The sequence below is a fragment of the Oncorhynchus keta genome, chromosome 12 (assembly GCF_023373465.1).
Source record: "Oncorhynchus keta strain PuntledgeMale-10-30-2019 chromosome 12, Oket_V2, whole genome shotgun sequence".
Taxonomy (NCBI): domain Eukaryota; kingdom Metazoa; phylum Chordata; class Actinopteri; order Salmoniformes; family Salmonidae; genus Oncorhynchus; species Oncorhynchus keta.
This window is the reverse complement of record NC_068432.1, coordinates 6458869-6478463: the sequence shown is the minus strand read 5'-3', so window position 1 is coordinate 6478463 and position 19595 is coordinate 6458869. Positions and strand designations below refer to the sequence as shown.

The following is a 19595-nucleotide window of genomic DNA, read 5'->3' as shown; positions in this document are numbered from 1 at the left end:
TCACTATTCACATAACGGACACATTTTGTGTCAGCACTGACTTCCTCCCTTTGTTGCTTCTGGCTTCTACTGTAAAACAGAATGTGACGTCATCCTTCTTTCTGTGTTGCGTCTGTGTGTGTCTGTGTGTATGTCCTGTAGACAGCTTGTTACCAAGAGGAGAGAGAGGTTCTGCTGAAGGGCGATCGACGCTGGATCACTGAGCTGCACTACGCCTTCCAGGATGACAATTACCTGGTGGGTATCAGTAACAAGCACTCAGTTACGAGGGTCACGTCAGTGGCAGATTCTTGGGAGAACCCTGTGGACTTTGACTGAAGCTACACTGTCTTTTCAGTGTAAATGTAGCTGCCCTCAGTTTCTTTCCCTCTTTCCCTCCCTCTATCTCTCCCCTTGCACAATATCTCTCTCTCTCTCTCCCTCTCAGTACCTGGTGATGGACTACTACGTGGGTGGTGACCTGTTGACCCTGCTCAGTAAGTTTGGCGACCGTATCCCTGAGGACATGGCGCAGTTCTACCTGGCTGAGATGGTCATGGCCATTGACTCCATCCACAGGATGGGCTATGTGCACAGGTTAGTTAGTCAGAGACACCCGAAAAGACGACACCATCCAGCAAATAATTTGTGGTGTTCCTAGAATGCCCCCCTAAAGTTCTGAAAACAGTCATGTTTCTGGAAGGAATGTTCGAAAGAACACTCAGAAAACAGGGAACATACTGCGAGTTGGTATTCATGTCATAACAAGGAATTCCTCTTGACCACGCCCACAAATTGGGGAAAACAATAATTATTTCGCAAAACTCCCACGTAGGAGTATTCAGTGTGTAAGAGTGGGAAATTGTGGGGACCCGGTTTTCAAGTAGGCTAGACGTAGCTATGTGTGTGTGGAAAACATTTTACACAAGAAAATGGTGTTTGAAAAAGGTTACATTTTTCATTGTAGGACAATGGGGTAAACAAGGCAACCACAGGTTGTTTTCCCCACAGGTGGGCGTCGCCGCACGTCTATTTAAAACAGACTGGGACAATTGTTCCTTCCTTGGAACACATACAAGGGAAGTTCAGAGAACATTGTTGACTATAGAATGGATGAATATATCAGCATACAATAACTTGAAACACAATTTGTTTTGAGTGTGGACTGCATCTAATGGTTTGTTTTTGGTCCATGCACCTCAAATGAGTGCAGGATTCCAAGAACCATTGCAACATTAGTTATGCAATCCCATATAAATGGCCTGGGAACGGGAAGACCTTGAAAGCATATAGACAGATTGGCATCTTTTACTCCCTTCTGCAGGGACATCAAACCTGACAACATCCTGCTGACGGCAGAGGGCCACATCAGGCTGGGGGACTTTGGTTCCTGTCTGAGGGTCCAGGAGGATGGCATGGTGAGAGGCCCCAAAGGGCTGCAAAACACTCACAATTCACTCCACTGTTAACAATATTGCTGTGCAAAAGTTACAGACTGGGTATCGAACCTGGGTCTACTGTCACAACCCACTGGGCACACCACATCATTTCAATGTGGATAATTGGGCATTTCCTTGAGACGTTGATTAATGACATTACAACCTATATTCACCCACTCAAAAAGACAACTAATAGTTTGTTGAATTTCTAATGCGTTATCACTATGCTTTCAACCATCTAAAAGCACAACCTAATTCCAATGGAAAAACAATGTCACATTTTTGGTGTAGTTGTCACCCAAATGTTTACCACTGCGCTTTTACCTATTTGAAAGCACAGCAACGTTCAAATGGAAATACGATGTCAAATTGTTTATTTATACAACAGATTGTGTTGTCACTGTGCTTCATTTAATAGCAGAACCAAAATGACCTGGATTGCAGTTGAGATTACATTAAAAGTACACGATCAATGCCAGCGATCAATGCCGTTTGAGATTCTGTGCAGATTATTACAGCAATTGTGAAGATCTCTACAGGCCTGCAACGACCTATGCATGCTATGTGGAACATGCACGCTTCATATGATTACATAAGAAGACAAGTTTATTTACAGTAACCTCAAAATGTGGCCATGGATGTGTTAAATAACATGGTGCTATGGTATAGATACAGATACTGTGCCTATCGGCATCTTGTCTGTTGGTAATGGGGTTACCTTGGCAAACATGTCAGAGCGGTCATACCTTCCTGTGTGGTGTCCCATATACAACAGGATTTTCCTGATCCTGGTGCAGAATACACAGGGTTTCTCCCTCCCCACATTGACTGATACCATTCAATTCAATAATAAATAAAAAAAATACACGTAAAAGTTGTGTCTAGCCAGTGCCAGGTCTCTCTCCATTTTGAGACATCAGTATCAAGCCCGTCTGTCAGCCTGGACATCTTGCAAGTATCCATTTGTTGGCTCCATAAATGTGTCTGTGAACACATACACATATAGTCACTTTTCTATTACCAATTACAGTTAGGATTGGTAATATCTGACACACAAACAGGTATTATGTTGAAGTTTGAACAGGTCAGATTAAACTTTTATGGTGTCCCAATCAAACGGCCAAAGCTAGCATCTGGCAAAAGCATCTACGGTCCTCTCCATCTGTAGAAATAGTTTGAGTAGAGGCAGAGTTCATCAGGCAGAGCCCTGCATCATACACTCCTATCATCCATTACGCAAACCTGCCTTCCCTCATTACGCGCATCAGTGATATTGGACTCACCTGGACTCACTCATCACCTGTTATTACCTCCCCTATATTTGTCAGTTCCCCTGCTCTGTTCCCCGCTTCTGCATTGATTGTTTTTGTCTTTGTTTTCTTTTATGCTGACGCTGTTCCTGTCTCGTTCCATGCCCGTTATATATTAAAGGTTTGACTCCCCGTACCTGCTTCGTCTCTCCAGTGTCAACTCATATGCTGGAAAGGATGTTGCAAATACTGGACATTTCTGCTGTACTGTGTTATTAGTAATCACCTTTAGTCCCACATTGTGAAAGTGCCTGGTCTTTCTCCATTCAGAGACGTCATTATCAAGCCTGTCTGTTGGTCAGGACTCCATCACATCATCTTGCAAGTCTCCAAGTACTGGCTGATAGATGCATCTATGAACATACACACAGTCACTGTTCTATTACCAATGGCAGTCAGGATAGGTGAAATCTGACAAACATATGCTATGTTGAAGTTTGAACAGGTCAGTCTAAACAAACCTAATTCTGTTCTCACCATCGATCACCTTTAGTGAGCAGGCAGGAGGTGAGGCTGGAGGTAAGGTCTTTGCTAGTGCCCCATTAATGGGCATGGCAGCTCAGATCAGCTCCTGGCCCCTCATTATTTTAATTGAACAAAAACGTAACCTTTAACTAGGCAAATTCTTATTTACAATGATGGCCTACACCTGCCAAACCCAAACGACGCTGGGCCAATTGTACGCCGCCCTTATGGGACTCCCAAATCACAGCCAGTTGTGATACAGCCTGGAATCAAACCAGTGTATCTGTAGTGACACCTCAAGCACTGGGATGCAGTGCCTTAGACCGCTGTGCCACTCGGGAGCCCGAGATTAAAGATACTGCTCGGTCACACAAACACACGCACAAAACACTGATTACATTATCAACGGTGGTTATGATTCAAATGGTGGAACCAACCTGATTGCTGCGCTCACCTTTCTATTTCACCTCAGATATCATTTGAAATAGAATGGTAAACGTAGCAATCGGGCTGGTTCACCAGGCTGAGTCATGAAGGTGAATTGGGACAAATCTCGGAACGATTTTGACCTTTGACCAAGTCAAATGTCACCAACCTGATTCAAGTGTCTGCCCTGCTCACAGCGAGGACATGTCTGCACGATGCTGAGGGTCCCTTGCTGGTCTTCTCTATGTTGCATGTTCGGCTGCAAAATTGACATCTCTCAAACAACTGCAGCAGGCAATCCTCATAAACGATTGACTTTCTCATCTTATGAGGTGGTGTTGACTGAGAGGTCCTGTGACAGGGGGATACAATAGACAGCCAAGTGGTAAATTGCATGGTACTATAAAGAAAGGACAATGCTTTTTGATAACACTTCACAACCAAAATGATTCTACCCACTATACATTTCACATCAGGGGACCCAGACCATCCTTGATTCAGCTCAAAAATAGATGTCTATAATTGGTTCAGATTTGGTCTGGTCTGGGGCATCTATGTTCACAGGTTTGGACAGGACAGTACAGCTCAGTAGAGTAGAGCACAGTAGAGTACTCTGATTAGGTATAGAAGTAGGCCTAGGCTACCTGGCCTGCGCATAGATGTAGAACTATAAATGTGCCCATTTGGGGATCTGATACAATTTCTGATTGTCTTGACTCACCATCACTGTGTTTTTTAATATATTATTTCACCTTTATTTAACCAGGTAGGCCAGTTGAGAACAAGTTCTCATTTACAACTGCGACCTGGCCAAGATAAAGCAAAGCAGTGCGACAACAACACAGGAGTAAACACATAAACAAACGTACAGTCAATAACACAATAGAAAAAATCTTCTCAAAGTCGTTTTCTCTTCGCCTCAAACAGCAAGTAAACAACGTCTGTTTCTACATCCATTGAGAATGAAAATATTTCGCCTACTAGCTTTCTCCCTTTCGATAACCACTCAGCATGTAATGCTCTGCTCTGGTGGAAACACCATAACATAGGCCTACCTGATTACTTCTTATACCTTGCACAAATATCCTACAGCTGTCTCTGTCTGTCTGGAGCTCACTGGTGCAGGACACTGAGGGCCCAGAATATTTTATACAATGTTGCAAGTTTGCTGGCACGATCAGGCTGGACCAAGTTCATAGTTGATATAATGTTTTAAGTTCCTTGCAGACTAGCCAGTGTGATTCATAGGATATTTATTTTCATCTGGATATTTTCGACCTGCAGGCTGCAATGTTTTTAGTTGTTGGTTTATGAAGGCTATTTTTAAATATTGGCAATGGCAATAGAAGTTACTTTTAGATGTGTCACTTTCATTTAGGTAGCGTTTTGTTTCACCACATTACATTGATTTTGAGATATGAAGACTGTTTGTGGAATGAAACTGTTCCACAAACATGTGCATATGAAAATCATAACTGGCATGCAGATCAGTAGAAATGGTATGATAACTTGGCACTCCAAATGGAAAAGCTTGCTCACAGCTGGTGTAGTCTATTACCGGCAACTTTCAGGAGCCTAATGGCGGAATCTGCGAAACTGGGAGGAGGTGGGTTGGAACAGGTTTTTTTTCTTCTGGATAGGCTATATTAATCTCTGTCTCCCTCTTTAGTCATTTTTAATATCAGTGCTTAAAGCATCAGACAAGCTCAGTAGCCTACATATAGTTGATTTTATTCAAACATAGTGTGTTTATATTATAGAAAAATACACATTTAAAAATGTCAACCAATCGATTGGTCGAAAGAACAGATGACTCTCGGTTGACCAAGATTTTTTGGGGTCATTCAGCAGCTCTTATCCAGAGTGACTTACACTCAGTGCATTCAACTAAGGTAGATAAACAACAACATATCACAGTCAAAGCAAGAAAACAAAAAGCATCTGTAACCATTACTTAGAATGTTATTGTAGCTGAAGTGGTCTGTTGGTTTATTCTGTATGTTGGAGTACTTTGAACATCATCACTGCACCGGGGCCTCCCACTCCTCTGTTCTGTGAGGGGAGTAGTACATAGCGTTGTACGAGATCTTCAGTTTCTTGGCAGTTTCTTGCATGGAATAGCCTTCATTTCTCAAAACAAGAATAAATTGACAAGTTCAGAAGAAATGTATTTTTTTCCTGGCCATTTTGAGCCTGAAATCAAATGCTGATGCTCCAGATACTCAACTAGTCTAAAGAAGGCCAGTTTTATTGCTTCTTTAATTTAGGACAACAGTTTCAGCTGAGCTAACATAATTGCAAAAATGGTTTTCTAATAATCAATTAGACTTTTAAAATGATAAACTTGGATTAGCTAACACAACGTGCCATTGGAACACAGGAGTGATGGTTGCTGATAATGGGCCTCTGTACGCCTATGTAGATATTCCAGCAACAAAAGTCATTTACAACATTAACAATGTCTACACTGTATTTCTGAACAATTTTATGTTATTTTAATGGACCAAAAATGTGCTTTTCTTTCAAAAGAAAGACATTTCTAAGTGACCCCAAAAATGTTTTTGGGTATAAATATATATATATATATATATATATATATATATATTTTTTTTTTTTTTTTTTTTTTTACAATGAAACAATCCTGAAAATATGACACAGATAATGCCCCGTTATTCCTTCCACCTACACAAAACACAATGCTACATGGGGACACATTGTGCAAAACACTTCCCTCCCCAACACAGGAACACACCCCTCCCTCCCCTCTACCGGTATTAGCTTCCCTGACTAACAAAAAAAAAAAAAAAAAAACAGAATGACCTTCACATTCCATGCTAGAAAATAAATTATTCAACACAAAAACAAATAATAATAATACATTAATGAGGAAAGTAGTAATGAGGCAGCTAAGGTGACGTCTCTAGAAACTGCTGAAAGTCCCCCCAGACATCAGTAAATTCAAAGGGTTTATTATGTCAATTGCATGTTATTCTATCAGATGGAATATAGAAAGATAGTTCTTTTAGCCACATCTGCTTGCTTGGCGGAGTGTCACTCTTCCATATAATAGCTGTGCATTTATTGGCTGCAATGACTGCCAATTTAATGAATATGATTTTACTACAAATATTAACTGGTAGAACAGAATAATCTCTGAGAAGAATAAGGGAAGGATCTAGTGGTACCGTCATATTAGTGACCTGTGATAAGATCTGATTAATGTCTTTCCAATAATTGCCTCGTTCAGGGCAGGACAAAAACATCTGCATAAGTGTTCCCACCCCCGTTTTACACCTTGGGCAAAATGGTGAATATTTAGAATTGATCTTATACAGTCTCTCTGATGTAAAGTAGAGTCTATGTAAATTATTGAATTACATCAACTTGTGCCTTGTGTTAAATAAAAGATGATGAGCATCTAAAAAGAGCTTTCCCCATTTCTCATCCTTAACAATGAGACCAAGGTCATCATGCCACTTCATGCAAGCTTTCAGAGGTTCATCATTCCCCAACAGAGTTTGAAGACCAGAGTACATCTTGGAAATGAAACCCTTTACCCATTTCCTTTCCAGCCACAGTTTATCAGTTTTAGGTTTACTCATGGGCTGAATCTTACCTCCCTGCTGAGTGGCAATGTAATGCCTAACCTGTAGGTACTTGAAGAAATGTGTTTGAGGTAACTGAAAATGAGATGCCAGTTGTTGAAAGGATAGTAGTTCACCTTCTCTGTAGAGATTGACAAATGGTTTAATTCCTTTGTTGAACCAAGAAAATGTAATACCATCTCTCAGGGCTTTGGGTAAGATGGTGACCCCTAACTTTTTTATGGTAGTCTTCTAAGCATTCATTCAGCACCTGAAGTGTACTTGATGTCGACGTCTGAAAAATAACTTCTAAAAGACATATTTCTAACGTCATTTTTGGTACTACTTGTATCTGCTTGGCTGATTAATGAACCTACTAGTTAATTTTTTTATAAAACTTTTCACATAGCCGTTGTTGATGAAGCCGTCTGTGCCATCAATGCAGTAACTCTGGTCAAGCTAATTCTTTGCTTTACATTGTACACTGACTGTAGCTCCAGATTGGATTAGATTCAGGCCGGTGACACCGTTACGGTTCGTTTTGTTGCTCCTAGTTCACTGTATTTGTCATACATGAGTTAGCTACCACCATACAGTAGCTGCATCCATTATTTAGGTTTGCCCTAGACAATACAGAATACTTTAATGAGCTACAAAGTAACTTTCAAATCCGACTTGTAAGCTAACGTTAGCTAGCCTGTAGCTAGCTAGCCTGCCACACTAGCATTATCCAGTATAGATACTTTTTAGCTTGTGTTGCCTACCACTTCACGGTTGAGCCGTTGTTGCTCCTAGACGTTTCCACTTCACAATAACAGCACTTACAGTTGACCAGGGCAGCAAGGTTTGTCTATTTGGACATAATTCTGTGGTTGAAATTCCATCCTCAAATATTTTTTTTCAAATCAAATATATTTTCCACATAGAATCTATGTCACAGTACGTTAACAAACCACATTGAGACAATGTTTATTCAACCAGTTTGTGCCCAGTGGGAAGGCTGTGTTAGCCCTATGAGCTAAAGCCAAGGCTCAGGGAGCTAAAGCAAGTCTTTTTAGGGCTCAGGTAGGGTTACTTACTCACTAAACCACGTCGGTGACACAAAGGTGTACTCCTCTGTGTGTTATAGTGTGACAGTGTGTGACTTCTGTTGCTACTAATGAGTTAGAACTACTACTTTCTGTGAGGGAAGTTTTCTCTCTTCTATAAGGTGAACGTATTGCATCCCAAGGATAGAATCCTACTTTTGTCAATGCATTTGTGTGTGTGTTGACATGTCACTGTGCATTTGCAGGTGCACTCGTCCTTGGCAGTAGGCACACCCGACTACCTGTCCCCAGAGATCCTGCGTGCGGTGGAGGGAGGGGGAGGCTATGGCCCTGAGTGTGACTGGTGGGCCCTGGGGGTCTGTGCCTACGAGATGCTGCAGGGGACCACACCCTTCTACGCAGAGTCCATCTCGGAGACCTATGTCAAGATCATGAACTTCCAGGTAAGATGGCGACTGAGACAAGGTCACTTCACACATTGAACAGGAGAACATGTTGAAGAGTCATCAGAAAATGTACATATGTATCTGTACATATCGGTGCCAAGAGTGGTGGGAAATCAGAGGAGGAAGGGATGTTTAAAAATAGCTAATATTCAATAGGGCTCAATCCCAAATCGACCCCTAAGCCCTACACTTGTGGAGATCTTAGATCATTTGATCAGTATAAGCAATATTGTGAAACTTCCACCTAGCTTCCACTTATCAGAGGAGAGCTATTACGATATTGCTTACACCTGTCAAATCCAATCAGGTGCGTAGAGGTCGATTTGGGATTTGGCCATAGTAATCTATGTAACCATCTTCTTATACATCTGCAAAGACTGCAAAAATGTATATATTGAGCTCAAACCTAAATAATTGTGAAGAAGAGCTGCAAGCTTGAATTACAGTATAAGGAACTAACCATTATGTCCCTCCAGGAGCACTTTGAGTTCCCACAGTCTGGCCCCGAGGTTTCAAACATGGCCCGTTCCCTCATCATGGGGCTGATCTGTGAGAGGGAGGATCGTATGGGGGCTGGGGGCTCTGGGGACTTCAGGGGCCACCCTTTCTTCTGTGGACTAGATTGGGGCTCCCTGCATGAACTTCCAGCACCCTTCGAACCTGAAGTCTCCAACGCCACTGACACCTCCAACTTTGATGTGTTGGACGACTGCCTCAGTGAAATGGTATTAATCTGAAAAGCCAGTATACAATCTATATACAATCCATTCAAACATAAAGGGGCCTAATATAGAGCAACTTCCATAGAGTTACGTAAGACATTTTTTTCCTAGTAGACTAAAACAAAAAGTAATAATAAAAACATAACACAATAAGAATAAGAATAACGAGGCTATATACAACTAAGACACCGGTACCTAGTCAATGTGAGCGGGTACAGGTTAGTTGAGGTAATTTCGTGAGTGAGTGAGCAGGGAGTACATGAGGGGACTAAATACATACCAGAGGGGCCCCATTGTTAAGGATCAGCGTGACAGACGTGTTGTTGCCTACTCTTACCACCTGGGGGTGTCCCGTCAGGAAGTCCAAGATCCAGTTGCAGAGGGAGGTGTTTAGTCCCAGAGTCCTTAGCTTAGTGATGAACTTTGTGGGCACTCTGGTATTGAACGCTGAGCTGTCGTCAATGAACAGCATTCTCACATAGGTGTTCCTTTTGTTCAGGTGAGGAAGGGCAGTGTGGAGTGCAATTAAGATTGCATCATCTGTGTATCTGTTTGGGTGGTACGCAAATTGGAGTGGGTCTAGGGTGTCCGGGAGGATACTGTGGTGCCTTTCAAAGCACTTCATGGCTACCGATGTGAGTGCCACGGGCGGTAATCATTTAGGCAGGTTACCTTTGCTTCCTTGGGCACAGAGACTATGGTGGTCTGCTTGAAAGAGGTAGGTATTACAGGCTTGGTCAGGGAGAGGTTGAAAATGTCAGTGAAGACACTTGCCAGTTCGTCTGCGCATGCTTTGAGTACACGTCCTGGTAATCCGTCTGGCCCAGCGGCTTTGTGAATGTTGACCTGGTTTTGTTCACATCGGCTACTAATAGTGTTACCACACAGTCATCCAGAACAACTGGTACTCTCATGCATGCTTCAGTGTTGCTTGCCTAGAAGCGAGCATAAAAGGCATTTTGCTCGTCTGGTAGGCTCACGTCACTGGGCAGCTCGCGTCTGGGTTTCCCTTTGTAGTCCGTAATAGTTTTCAAGCCCTGCCACATCCGTTGAGCGTCAAAGCCGGTGTAGTATGATTCAATCTTAGTCCTGTATTGACGCCTTTCTTGTTTGGTGGTTTATCTGCGGGCATAGCGGCATTTCTTATAAGCGTCCGGATTAGTATCCCACTCCTTGAAAGTGGCAGCTCTATCCTTTCGCTTGATGCAGATGTTGCCTGCAGATGGCTTCTGGTTGGGATATGTATGAACAGTCAGTGTGGGGACGACGTCGTCGATGCACTTATTGATGAAGCCGATGACTGAGGTGGTGTACTCCTCTATGCCATTTGATGAATCCCAGAACATATTCTAGTCTGTGCTAGCAAAACAGTCCTGTAGTGTAGCATCTGCGTCATCTGACCACTTCCACATTGAGCGAGTCACAGATACTTCCTGCTTTAGATTTTGCTCATAAGCAAGAGTCAAGAGGATATAATTATGGTCAGATTTGCCAAATAGAGGGCGGGGAGAGCTTTGTACGCGTCTCTGTGTGTGGAATATAGGTGGTCTAGGATTTGTTTTCCTCTGCTTGCACATATGACATGCTAGTCAAATTTAGTAAAACTGATTTAAGTTTGCTGCATTGAAGTCCCCGGCCACTAAGAGCGCCGCACCTGGGTGAGCATTTTCTTCTTTGATTATGGCCTTATAGAGTTGGTTTAGAGTTGGTTTAGTGCCAGCTTCATTCTGTGGTGGTAAATAGACAGCTAGGAATAATATAGATGAGAAATCTCTTGGTAGATAGTGTGGTCTGGCTCCAATATGACATGGCTCCAGAAGCAAGCCTAAGAAGGGACCTTAGACAACGTATAATGTTAATTCCATGCCAGCATAGGTAGAAAATATTTGACATGATTTTTACATTTGTATCACAAAGCTGTCATCAAGGCAAAGTGTGACTACTTTGAAGAATCTCCCATATAAAATATATTTTGATTTGTTTAACACTTTTTTTGGTTACTACATGATTCCATGTGTTATTTCATATTTGAGATGTCTTCACTATTATTCTACAATGTAGAAAATAGTAAAAATAAAGAAAAAGAATGAGTAGGTGTGCCCAAACTTTTGACTGGTACTGTACATAGGAATAGACATTATACAGTAGGTCATTAACCAATCACAGCACTCCTTTAGAATGTCACATTCAGCTAAACATTCAGCTATTTGAATCAGCTGTGTAATGCTAAGGCAAAAACCAAAATATACACCCGGGGGAAGGGGGGCAGGACTGAATTTGATCACACTATAAAGAGTGTAATGACACCAAGATGATGTCTGTATCATGTAGTTTACGGATCATAACGTCTTACAGGAGGTGTGTATACGCCTTAAAAGTGCCTTAAATGGTTTGTGATACAAATGTATAAGAGCATGTCAAACATCCTTCCTCCCAATGAAGTTTCTATGTGAGAATTGCCATAACAATCTGAGATGCCAAGAATATTATCCGTCTGCGCTGGCATGGAATTGACCATACCTGACATGCATATAAAGCACACTAGATGTAATGCTGTCTTTTGTCCTGCAGGAAACACTGAGTGACGTGATGGACAGGGCCCCTATCGGTGTTCACCTGGCTTTCGTTGGCTACTCCTACACAGCTACAAGGTCACATTCATATCATATACTGTCTCAGTATAAACGTCCCTCAAATTAATGGGGTATCATACAAAACTATGTCAAAACACTTATGTTTGTTTCCGCCAATTTCTCAATCTCTTACAGACAGACAGGTGCCTTGGACCGCAGTTGTGACATCATGATGGAGATTGACCACCAGCGGCATCAAGGGTTGCCAAGCCTCAATTTCCAGGACAAGCTGGTAGGTTGACTATCCACACTAGAGACTAGCTGAGATGAGTTGTAATAGTCAAAACTAAACTAAATACTAACCACTAGCTAGGCTAGTTAAGTCAATTTGAGTGGTCTCATGTAGCCAATACAGAATCGCTAGCTAGTTAGCTGTAGCTCTGTTACACATGTAGATGTCAGTTTGTTTATTCAGGAATACTAACTGTTATAGTTAACCTCATCTCAAGTGTGCCAGTCAGTTGTGACTAAATGCTTAGTGCTTCTTGAGCAAGCTGCATCTTGAATGTCTGATGTGTTCTGTGGCATGCATCAGAGTTAGGCATGTAAGAGATATTAACGGCTACGTTCTTTTCGGGGAACTGATATGTTTACCTTTACCATGTTGTGTATTTCTGACACTGAGTGAGGTGGTGTGGGCTTTCAGAGTCAGATGTGGCAGCTCAGAGACGCTCTGACATCAACTGACAGCCTGCCTGCCCTTCTTGAGCTCCCCCTAGCCTTGGAGCAGGGTACTGCAGAGTCCACTCACACCACGATAGAGGAGGACGAGGAGGAGACAGACCAGAATTCAGGACTTGATGAGGACCTGCACAGGTTAGATGAACCCTGAGTGCAGACAGACAGACAGACAGACAGACAGACAGACAGACAGACAGACAGACAGACAGACAGACAGACAGACAGACAGACACGTTGATAAGGGGCATTTATTGCAGTATTGCTCTACTGCTAAAAATGGGCCTCCCTCATCTAGGTAATGTACATGTATGTTATAGAGGTATCCATAATGTCATGATGTAATTTGATATTTAGGTAAATATTCATAGCCAATACCAGAGCTGACCGTATCCACATATCTCTATAGACGGCTACATGAGGCAGAGAAGAGGAATGGAGATCTGGAGAAAGAGATGGAGAGTCTAAGGGTGGAGATCGGGGGCCTGAAGTCCTCCAAGGAGACAGGCAAGAGACCCAGCACTCATCCCTCCTTATCTCTTCTTAAAAAAAAAAATACCTGAATCATTGCCTGTTCTATCATCCTTCCTTGGGTTTCTGTTCCATCCATTTGACAGATCATTTTGAACCTGTGGCCTCTCTCGTCAAGTTCAGTAAGATAAGGTCTGGCTTGTGTTTAAGGCACACAACTGAAAAAGTTTTAAATCGTTTTGCAGCGGAAAACTAAAAAGAACATTTATTTTCCAACTAGTCCCCCCCCTTTTTCAGTAAGTTCTCTTACATTTGATGTGTACAGCATTTACTCCTCCTATAGACATCTATTGGATATAGCATCTCTTCACAAGCAGCAGTGTCAAATATCAAGACAAATGTGAGATGGTAGGAATTCCAGACCATATGAGCCACATACTGTGAAAAAAGAGTGTTGCATAGCAGGAGCAGCATCTGCTTATGTTGGAACCTTTGGCCAGAACAAAACGATAAATATCCCCTCTAAAAATAGGTCTGGTATGCAGTCATTGACCCTCCCTGACAATAAATCAATACAGCATTGTGAGCTTTTATAAAGAAGCAGTGTTAGGGGGTCTTCCTCCTCTCCGGGGAAGGTTTCTAATGGATGGATGGCTGGTGGGGCAGGTGTTCAATGTAGAAAAAGCCCCCCACACACACACACACACACACAAAGAGGTGACATAATTCCATTCATAAAAAATAGTTTTCTTCTGCTCCTGTAGCCAAGTTCTCCAATAGTTTTAACCCATCACATATTGTAGGCTAAGCAAGCTAGAACCACCACAGTAGCTCTCAAACTCTAGGCGGTATTCTGCCTTCTCCCTACAGTTTTCAGCAATTAGCTTCGCCCAAGACTGCCTCATGTGAACTACAATCCCAACGCTGTATAGAAACGTCAAATAATAATCACTTGCGATGTGGCTTTCGAAACATATGGCCCTTATCTTTCATCAGCATGAAATAATCCTGCAAATAAAAAAAGAGTTGTTCAAAGTGTAGTATCTGGGATCGACATCTGTTTATATTAGTTACTATGCTGTTACTAAGCAGTAATGTATTACGGCAGTGTTACGTTACTACACCTAATAGGAAATGCACATGCGCACTATTTTGCCGGGAACTGTAGAGCACGAGTGGTTTTGACTAAACGAAAACTAACTGTACTCCCGTCTCCTGCCTGGCCATTTCTCCACAACACAAATATTACAGTGGTGACGAGATGATTGAACTTATTAAACGGACATTGCTTGAAGGGATGAATGTTGCGTGAGTAATAAAACTCAAAATAATTATGTAATTCGTCAGTTATTTTTTTTATTTTCTTTCGCCAGTGGAAAAGGCTAAGCACTGCTAGCAGGTACAGCGGGGCAAAAAAGTATTTAGTCAGCCACCAATTGGGCAAGTTCTCCCACTGTATATACAAGTGTTCTGAAAGGCTCCAGAGTCTGCAACACCACTAAGCAAGGGGCACCACCAAGAAGACCAAGACCAAGGACCTCTCCAAAGAGGTCAGGGACAAAGTTGTGGAGAAGAAAACTTTGAACATCCCACAGAGCACCATTAAATCCATAATTAAAAAATGGAAAGAATATGGCACCACAACAAACGTGCCAGTGGTGAGGGCCGCCCACCGAAACTCACAGACCAGGCAAGGAGGGCATTAATCAGAGTGGCAACAAAGAGACCAAAGATAACCCTGAAGGAGCTGCAAAGCTCCACAGTGGAGATTGGAGGATCTGTCCATAGGTCCACTTTAAGCCATACACTCCACAGAGCTGGGCTTTACGGAAGAGTGGCCAGAAAGAAAATCCATTGCTTAAAGAAAAAATAAGCAAACACGTTTGATGTTTGCCAAAAGGCATGTGGGAGACTCCCCAAACATATGGATGAAGGTACTCTGGTCAGATGAGACTAAAACATAGCTTTTTGGCCAATCAGGAAAGCGTTATGTCTGGCGCAAACCCAACACCTCTCATCACCCCGAGAATACATCCCCTCGGTGAAGCGTTGTGGCAGAATCATGCTGTGGGGATGTTTTTTATCGGCAGGGACTGTGAAGCTGGTCAGAGTTGAAGGAATGATGGTGGTGCTAAATACAGGGAAATTCTTGAGGGAAACCTGTTTCAGTCTTCCAGAGATTTGAGACTGGGACGGGGGTTCACCTTCCAGCAGGACAATGACCCTTAGCATACTGCTAAAGCAACACCCGAGTGGTTTAAGGGGAAACATTCAAATGTCTTGGAAAGGCCTAGTCAAAGCCCAAACCTCAATCCAATTGAGAATCTGTGGTATGACTTAAAGATTGCTGTACACCAGCAGAACCCATCCAACTTGAAGGAGCTGGAGCAGTTTTGCCTTGAAGAATGGGCAAAAATCCCAGTGGCTAGATGTGACAAGCTTATAGAGACATACCCCAAAAAGGTGAAAAGTATTGACTTTGGGGGGATGAATAGTTATGCATGCTCATTTTCAGTTTTTATGTCATATTTCTTGCTTGTTTCACAATAAAAAATATTTTGAATCGTCAAAGTAGTAGGCATGTTGTGTAAATCAAAGGACACAAACCCCCTAAAAATATATATATATTTTAATTCCAGGTTGTAAGGCAACAAAACAGGAAAAGTGCCAAGGGGGGTGAATACATTTTGCAAGCCACTGACTCCTTGCCGTTCCTCAAGTTATAACGTGTTTGTTGCTTACTGGACCCTGGCAATCTATGTGAAATGTTAAATAGTTAACTAGCTAACGAACTAACACATATCTTAGAACTAATGGTTTCCCTCTACAGTATGTTGTTAATTTTCTGAATGGGAGAATTAGGTGAAAATGAGACGTTGCTTGATAAACAAGTGGATTCAGGGATCAAGTGTAGTTGGAGCTGGACCTGGATGCCACTAGAGGTGAAAGGAACACAACACACTTTCCTTCATCCTTACTTTTTGAATACAGTGGATAAAAAGGGGTATGCCAGGTGTAAAAAGAGAAAGAAAGAGATCGATTTTGCCAACAAAGGGTATCAGGGTAGCCTAGTGGTTAGAGCGTTGGACTAGTAACCGGAAGGTTGTGAGTTCAAACCCCTGAGCTGACAAGGTACAAATCTGTCGTTCTGCCCCTGAACAGGCAGTTAACTCACTGTTCCCAGGCCGTCATTGAAAATAAGAATGTGTTCTTAACTGACTTGCCTAGTTAAATAAAGGTAAAATGTTAAAACAATTTAAATGCTCTGTTGGCACAATGTAGAACAGATGTCCACAGGCAGAAAGTGTACAATGTAATAATGTGTAGTGTAGCCTAGAGATATTGCTTTTGTTGTGTTGAACTTGACAGTAACACGTGTGTGAGTGAGGGGGGGATTATTACATTGTTTACACAGTTAACATTTTTTTTTGCAGACACGTAGCCTTGTGCATCGATGTCTACTACTATAGCGGCCCCTATAATAGAGAAAAAATAGAATGCCTGTTTGTTTCATTCTATTTCTACTTAGTTTTTTTCATTTACATTTACATTTACATTTAAGTCATTTAGCAGACGCTCTTATCCAGAGCGACTTACAAATTGGTGCATTCACCTTATGACATCCAGTGGAACAGTCACTTTACAATAGTGCATCTAAATCTTAAAGGGGGGGGGGGGTGAGAAGGATTACTTATCCTATCCTAGGTATTCCTTAAAGAGGTGGGGTTTCAGGTGTCTCCGGAAGGTGGTGATTGACTCCGCTGTCCTGGCGTCGTGAGGGAGTTTGTTCCACCATTGGGGGGCCAGAGCAGCGAACAGTTTTGACTGGGCTGAGCGGGAACTGTACTTCCTCAGTGGTAGGGAGGCGAGCAGGCCAGAGGTGGATGAACGCAGTGCCCTTGTTTGGGTGTAGGGCCTGATCAGAGTCTGGAGGTACTGAGGTGCCGTTCCCCTCACAGCTCCGTAGGCAAGCACCATGGTCTTCTAGCGGATGCGAGCTTCAACTGGAAGCCAGTGGAGAGAGCGGAGGAGCGGGGTGACGTGAGAGAACTTGGGAAGGTTGAACACCAGACGGGCTGCGGCGTTCTGGATGAGTTGTAGGGGTTTAATGGCACAGGCAGGGAGCCCAGCCTGCAAGTTGCAGTAATCCAGACGGGAGATGACAAGTGCCTGGATTAGGACCTGCGCCGTTTCCTGTGTGAGGCAGGGTCGTACTCTGCGGATGTTGTAGAGCATGAACCTACAGGAACGGGCCACCGCCTTGATGTTAGTTGAGAACGACAGGGTGTTGTCCAGGATCACGCCAAGGTTCTTAGCGCTCTGGGAGGAGGACACAATGGAGTTGTCAACCGTGATGGCGAGATCATGGAACGGGCAGTCCTTCCCCGGGAGGAAGAGCAGCTCCGTCTTGCCGAGGTTCAGCTTGAGGTGGTGATCCGTCATCCACACTGATATGTCTGCCAGACATGCAGAGATGCGATTCGCCACCTGGTCATCAGAAGGGGGAAAGGAGAAGATTAATTGTCTGTCGTCTGCATAGCAATGATAGGAGAGACCATGTGAGGTTATGACAGAGCCAAGTGAATTGGTGTATAGCGAGAATGGGAGAGGGCCTAGAACAGAGCCCTGGGGGACACCAGTGGTGAGAGCGCGTGGTGAGGAGACAGATTCTCGCCACGCCACCTGGTAGGAGCGACCTGTCAGGTAGGACGCAATCCAAGCGTGGGCCGCGCCGGAGATGCCCAACTCGGAGAGGGTGGAGAGGAGGATCTGATGGTTCACAGTATCGAAGGCAGCCGATAGGTCTAGAAGGATGAGAGCAGAGGAGAGAGAGTTAGCTTTAGCGGTGCGGAGCGCCTCCGTGATACAGAGAAGAGCAGTCTCAGTTGAATGACTAGTCTTGAAACCTGACAGATTTGGATCAAGAAGGTCATTCTGAGAGAGATAGCGGGAGAGCTGGCCAAGAACGGCACGTTCAAGAGTTTTGGAGAGAAAAGAAAGAAGGGATACTGGTCTGTAGTTGTTGACATCGGAGGGATCGAGTGTAGGTTTTTTCAGAAGGGGTGCAACTCTCGCTCTCTTGAAGACGGAAGGGACGTAGCCAGCGGTCAGGGATGAGTTGATGAGCAAGGTGAGGTAAGGGAGAAGGTCTCCGGAAATGGTCTGGAGAAGAGAGGAGGGGATAGGGTCAAGCGGGCAGGTTGTTGGGGTTTTCACAAGTGCAATATGTAGATGTGTGTGTTCACAAACGTTCTATTATAAAGGCTGTCATGGATGCAACATGGAACTGCAATATTAGTGTATTGTTTTTTTCTCAAGACTTGAGTCTCATTTGCAGTAAAGTCTCGGCAACAAATAACATTGGTTTGCTTTCTTTAAAAACATTTAGCTGTGAGTTAGTTTCACATAACCACATTTTATTTTACACACAGAGACTGATCATGTAGATCATATTCTTTGTTGTTTAATTAGTTAAAACCTGCATTTCCCCCTAGCAGGGATTTTGTTAAATGTTTCAGTGCAAAAAAACGTGTCACCTTTTTGGGCCCTCACCAGTTTGCATCCCTGGAGATTGCGTCAGCTGTGGATGTGCTGGGACGGTATGCAAATTGGAGTGGGTCCAGGGTGTATGGGGGGTGGTGTTGGTGTGAGCCATGACCAGCCTTTCAAAGCATTTCATGGCTATAGATGTGAGTGCTACGGGAACACTGGTGTTAAGCTAACTAGTTATTTTTCACTCCATACACATCAACAATGTAATACAGTATCTGCGTGAATTTGATAATACTAAGTAAATAATAAGGAACATACAGTAGGATTACCTGATACACTACATTACCAAAAGTATGTGGACACCAGCTCGTCGGAAATCTCATTCCCAAATCATGGGCATGGAATTTGTCCCCCCTTTTCTGCTATAACAGCCTCCACTCTTCTGGAAAGGCTTTCCACTAGATGTTGGAACGTTGCTGCGGGGACTTGCTTCCATTCAGCCACAACAGCATTAGTGAGGTCGGGCACGGATATTGGGTGGTGAGGCCTGGCTCGCAGTCAGCATTCCAATTCATCCCAAAGGTGTTCGATGGGGTTGAGGTCAGGGCTCTGTGCAGGCCAGTCAAGTTCTTCCACAACGATCTCCACAAACGATTTCTGTATGGACCTTGCTTTGTGCACGGGGCATTGTCATGCTGAAACCTTCAAAGGGCCTTCAATCTGTTGCCACAAAGTTGGAAGCACAGAATCGTCTAGAATGTCATTGTATGCTGCAGATTTAAGATTTCCCTTCACTGGAACTAAAGGGGCCTTGCTCGAATCATGAAAAACAGCCCCAGACCATTATTCCTCCTCCACAAAACTTTACAGTTGGCACTATGCATTGGGGCAGGTAGCGTT

At 43.2% G+C, this 19595-nt stretch overlaps 1 protein-coding gene across 3 annotated transcripts in view; it reads left to right on the top strand.

Annotated features, from left to right (window-relative positions):
• Positions 1-19595, top strand: part of LOC118391758 (myotonin-protein kinase) — a 38330-nt gene that overhangs the window by 12505 nt on the left and 6230 nt on the right. For all 3 annotated transcript variants that reach the window (XM_052457696.1, XM_052457694.1, XM_052457695.1), the window contains exons 4-12: positions 142-237; positions 428-576; positions 1304-1397; positions 8498-8695; positions 9175-9423; positions 11992-12071; positions 12189-12285; positions 12700-12869; positions 13141-13238. In XM_052457696.1, the coding sequence (XP_052313656.1) occupies positions 142-237; positions 428-576; positions 1304-1397; positions 8498-8695; positions 9175-9423; positions 11992-12071; positions 12189-12285; positions 12700-12869; positions 13141-13238 (1231 nt within the window). The remainder of the gene's footprint in view (positions 1-141; positions 238-427; positions 577-1303; positions 1398-8497; positions 8696-9174; positions 9424-11991; positions 12072-12188; positions 12286-12699; positions 12870-13140; positions 13239-19595) is intronic.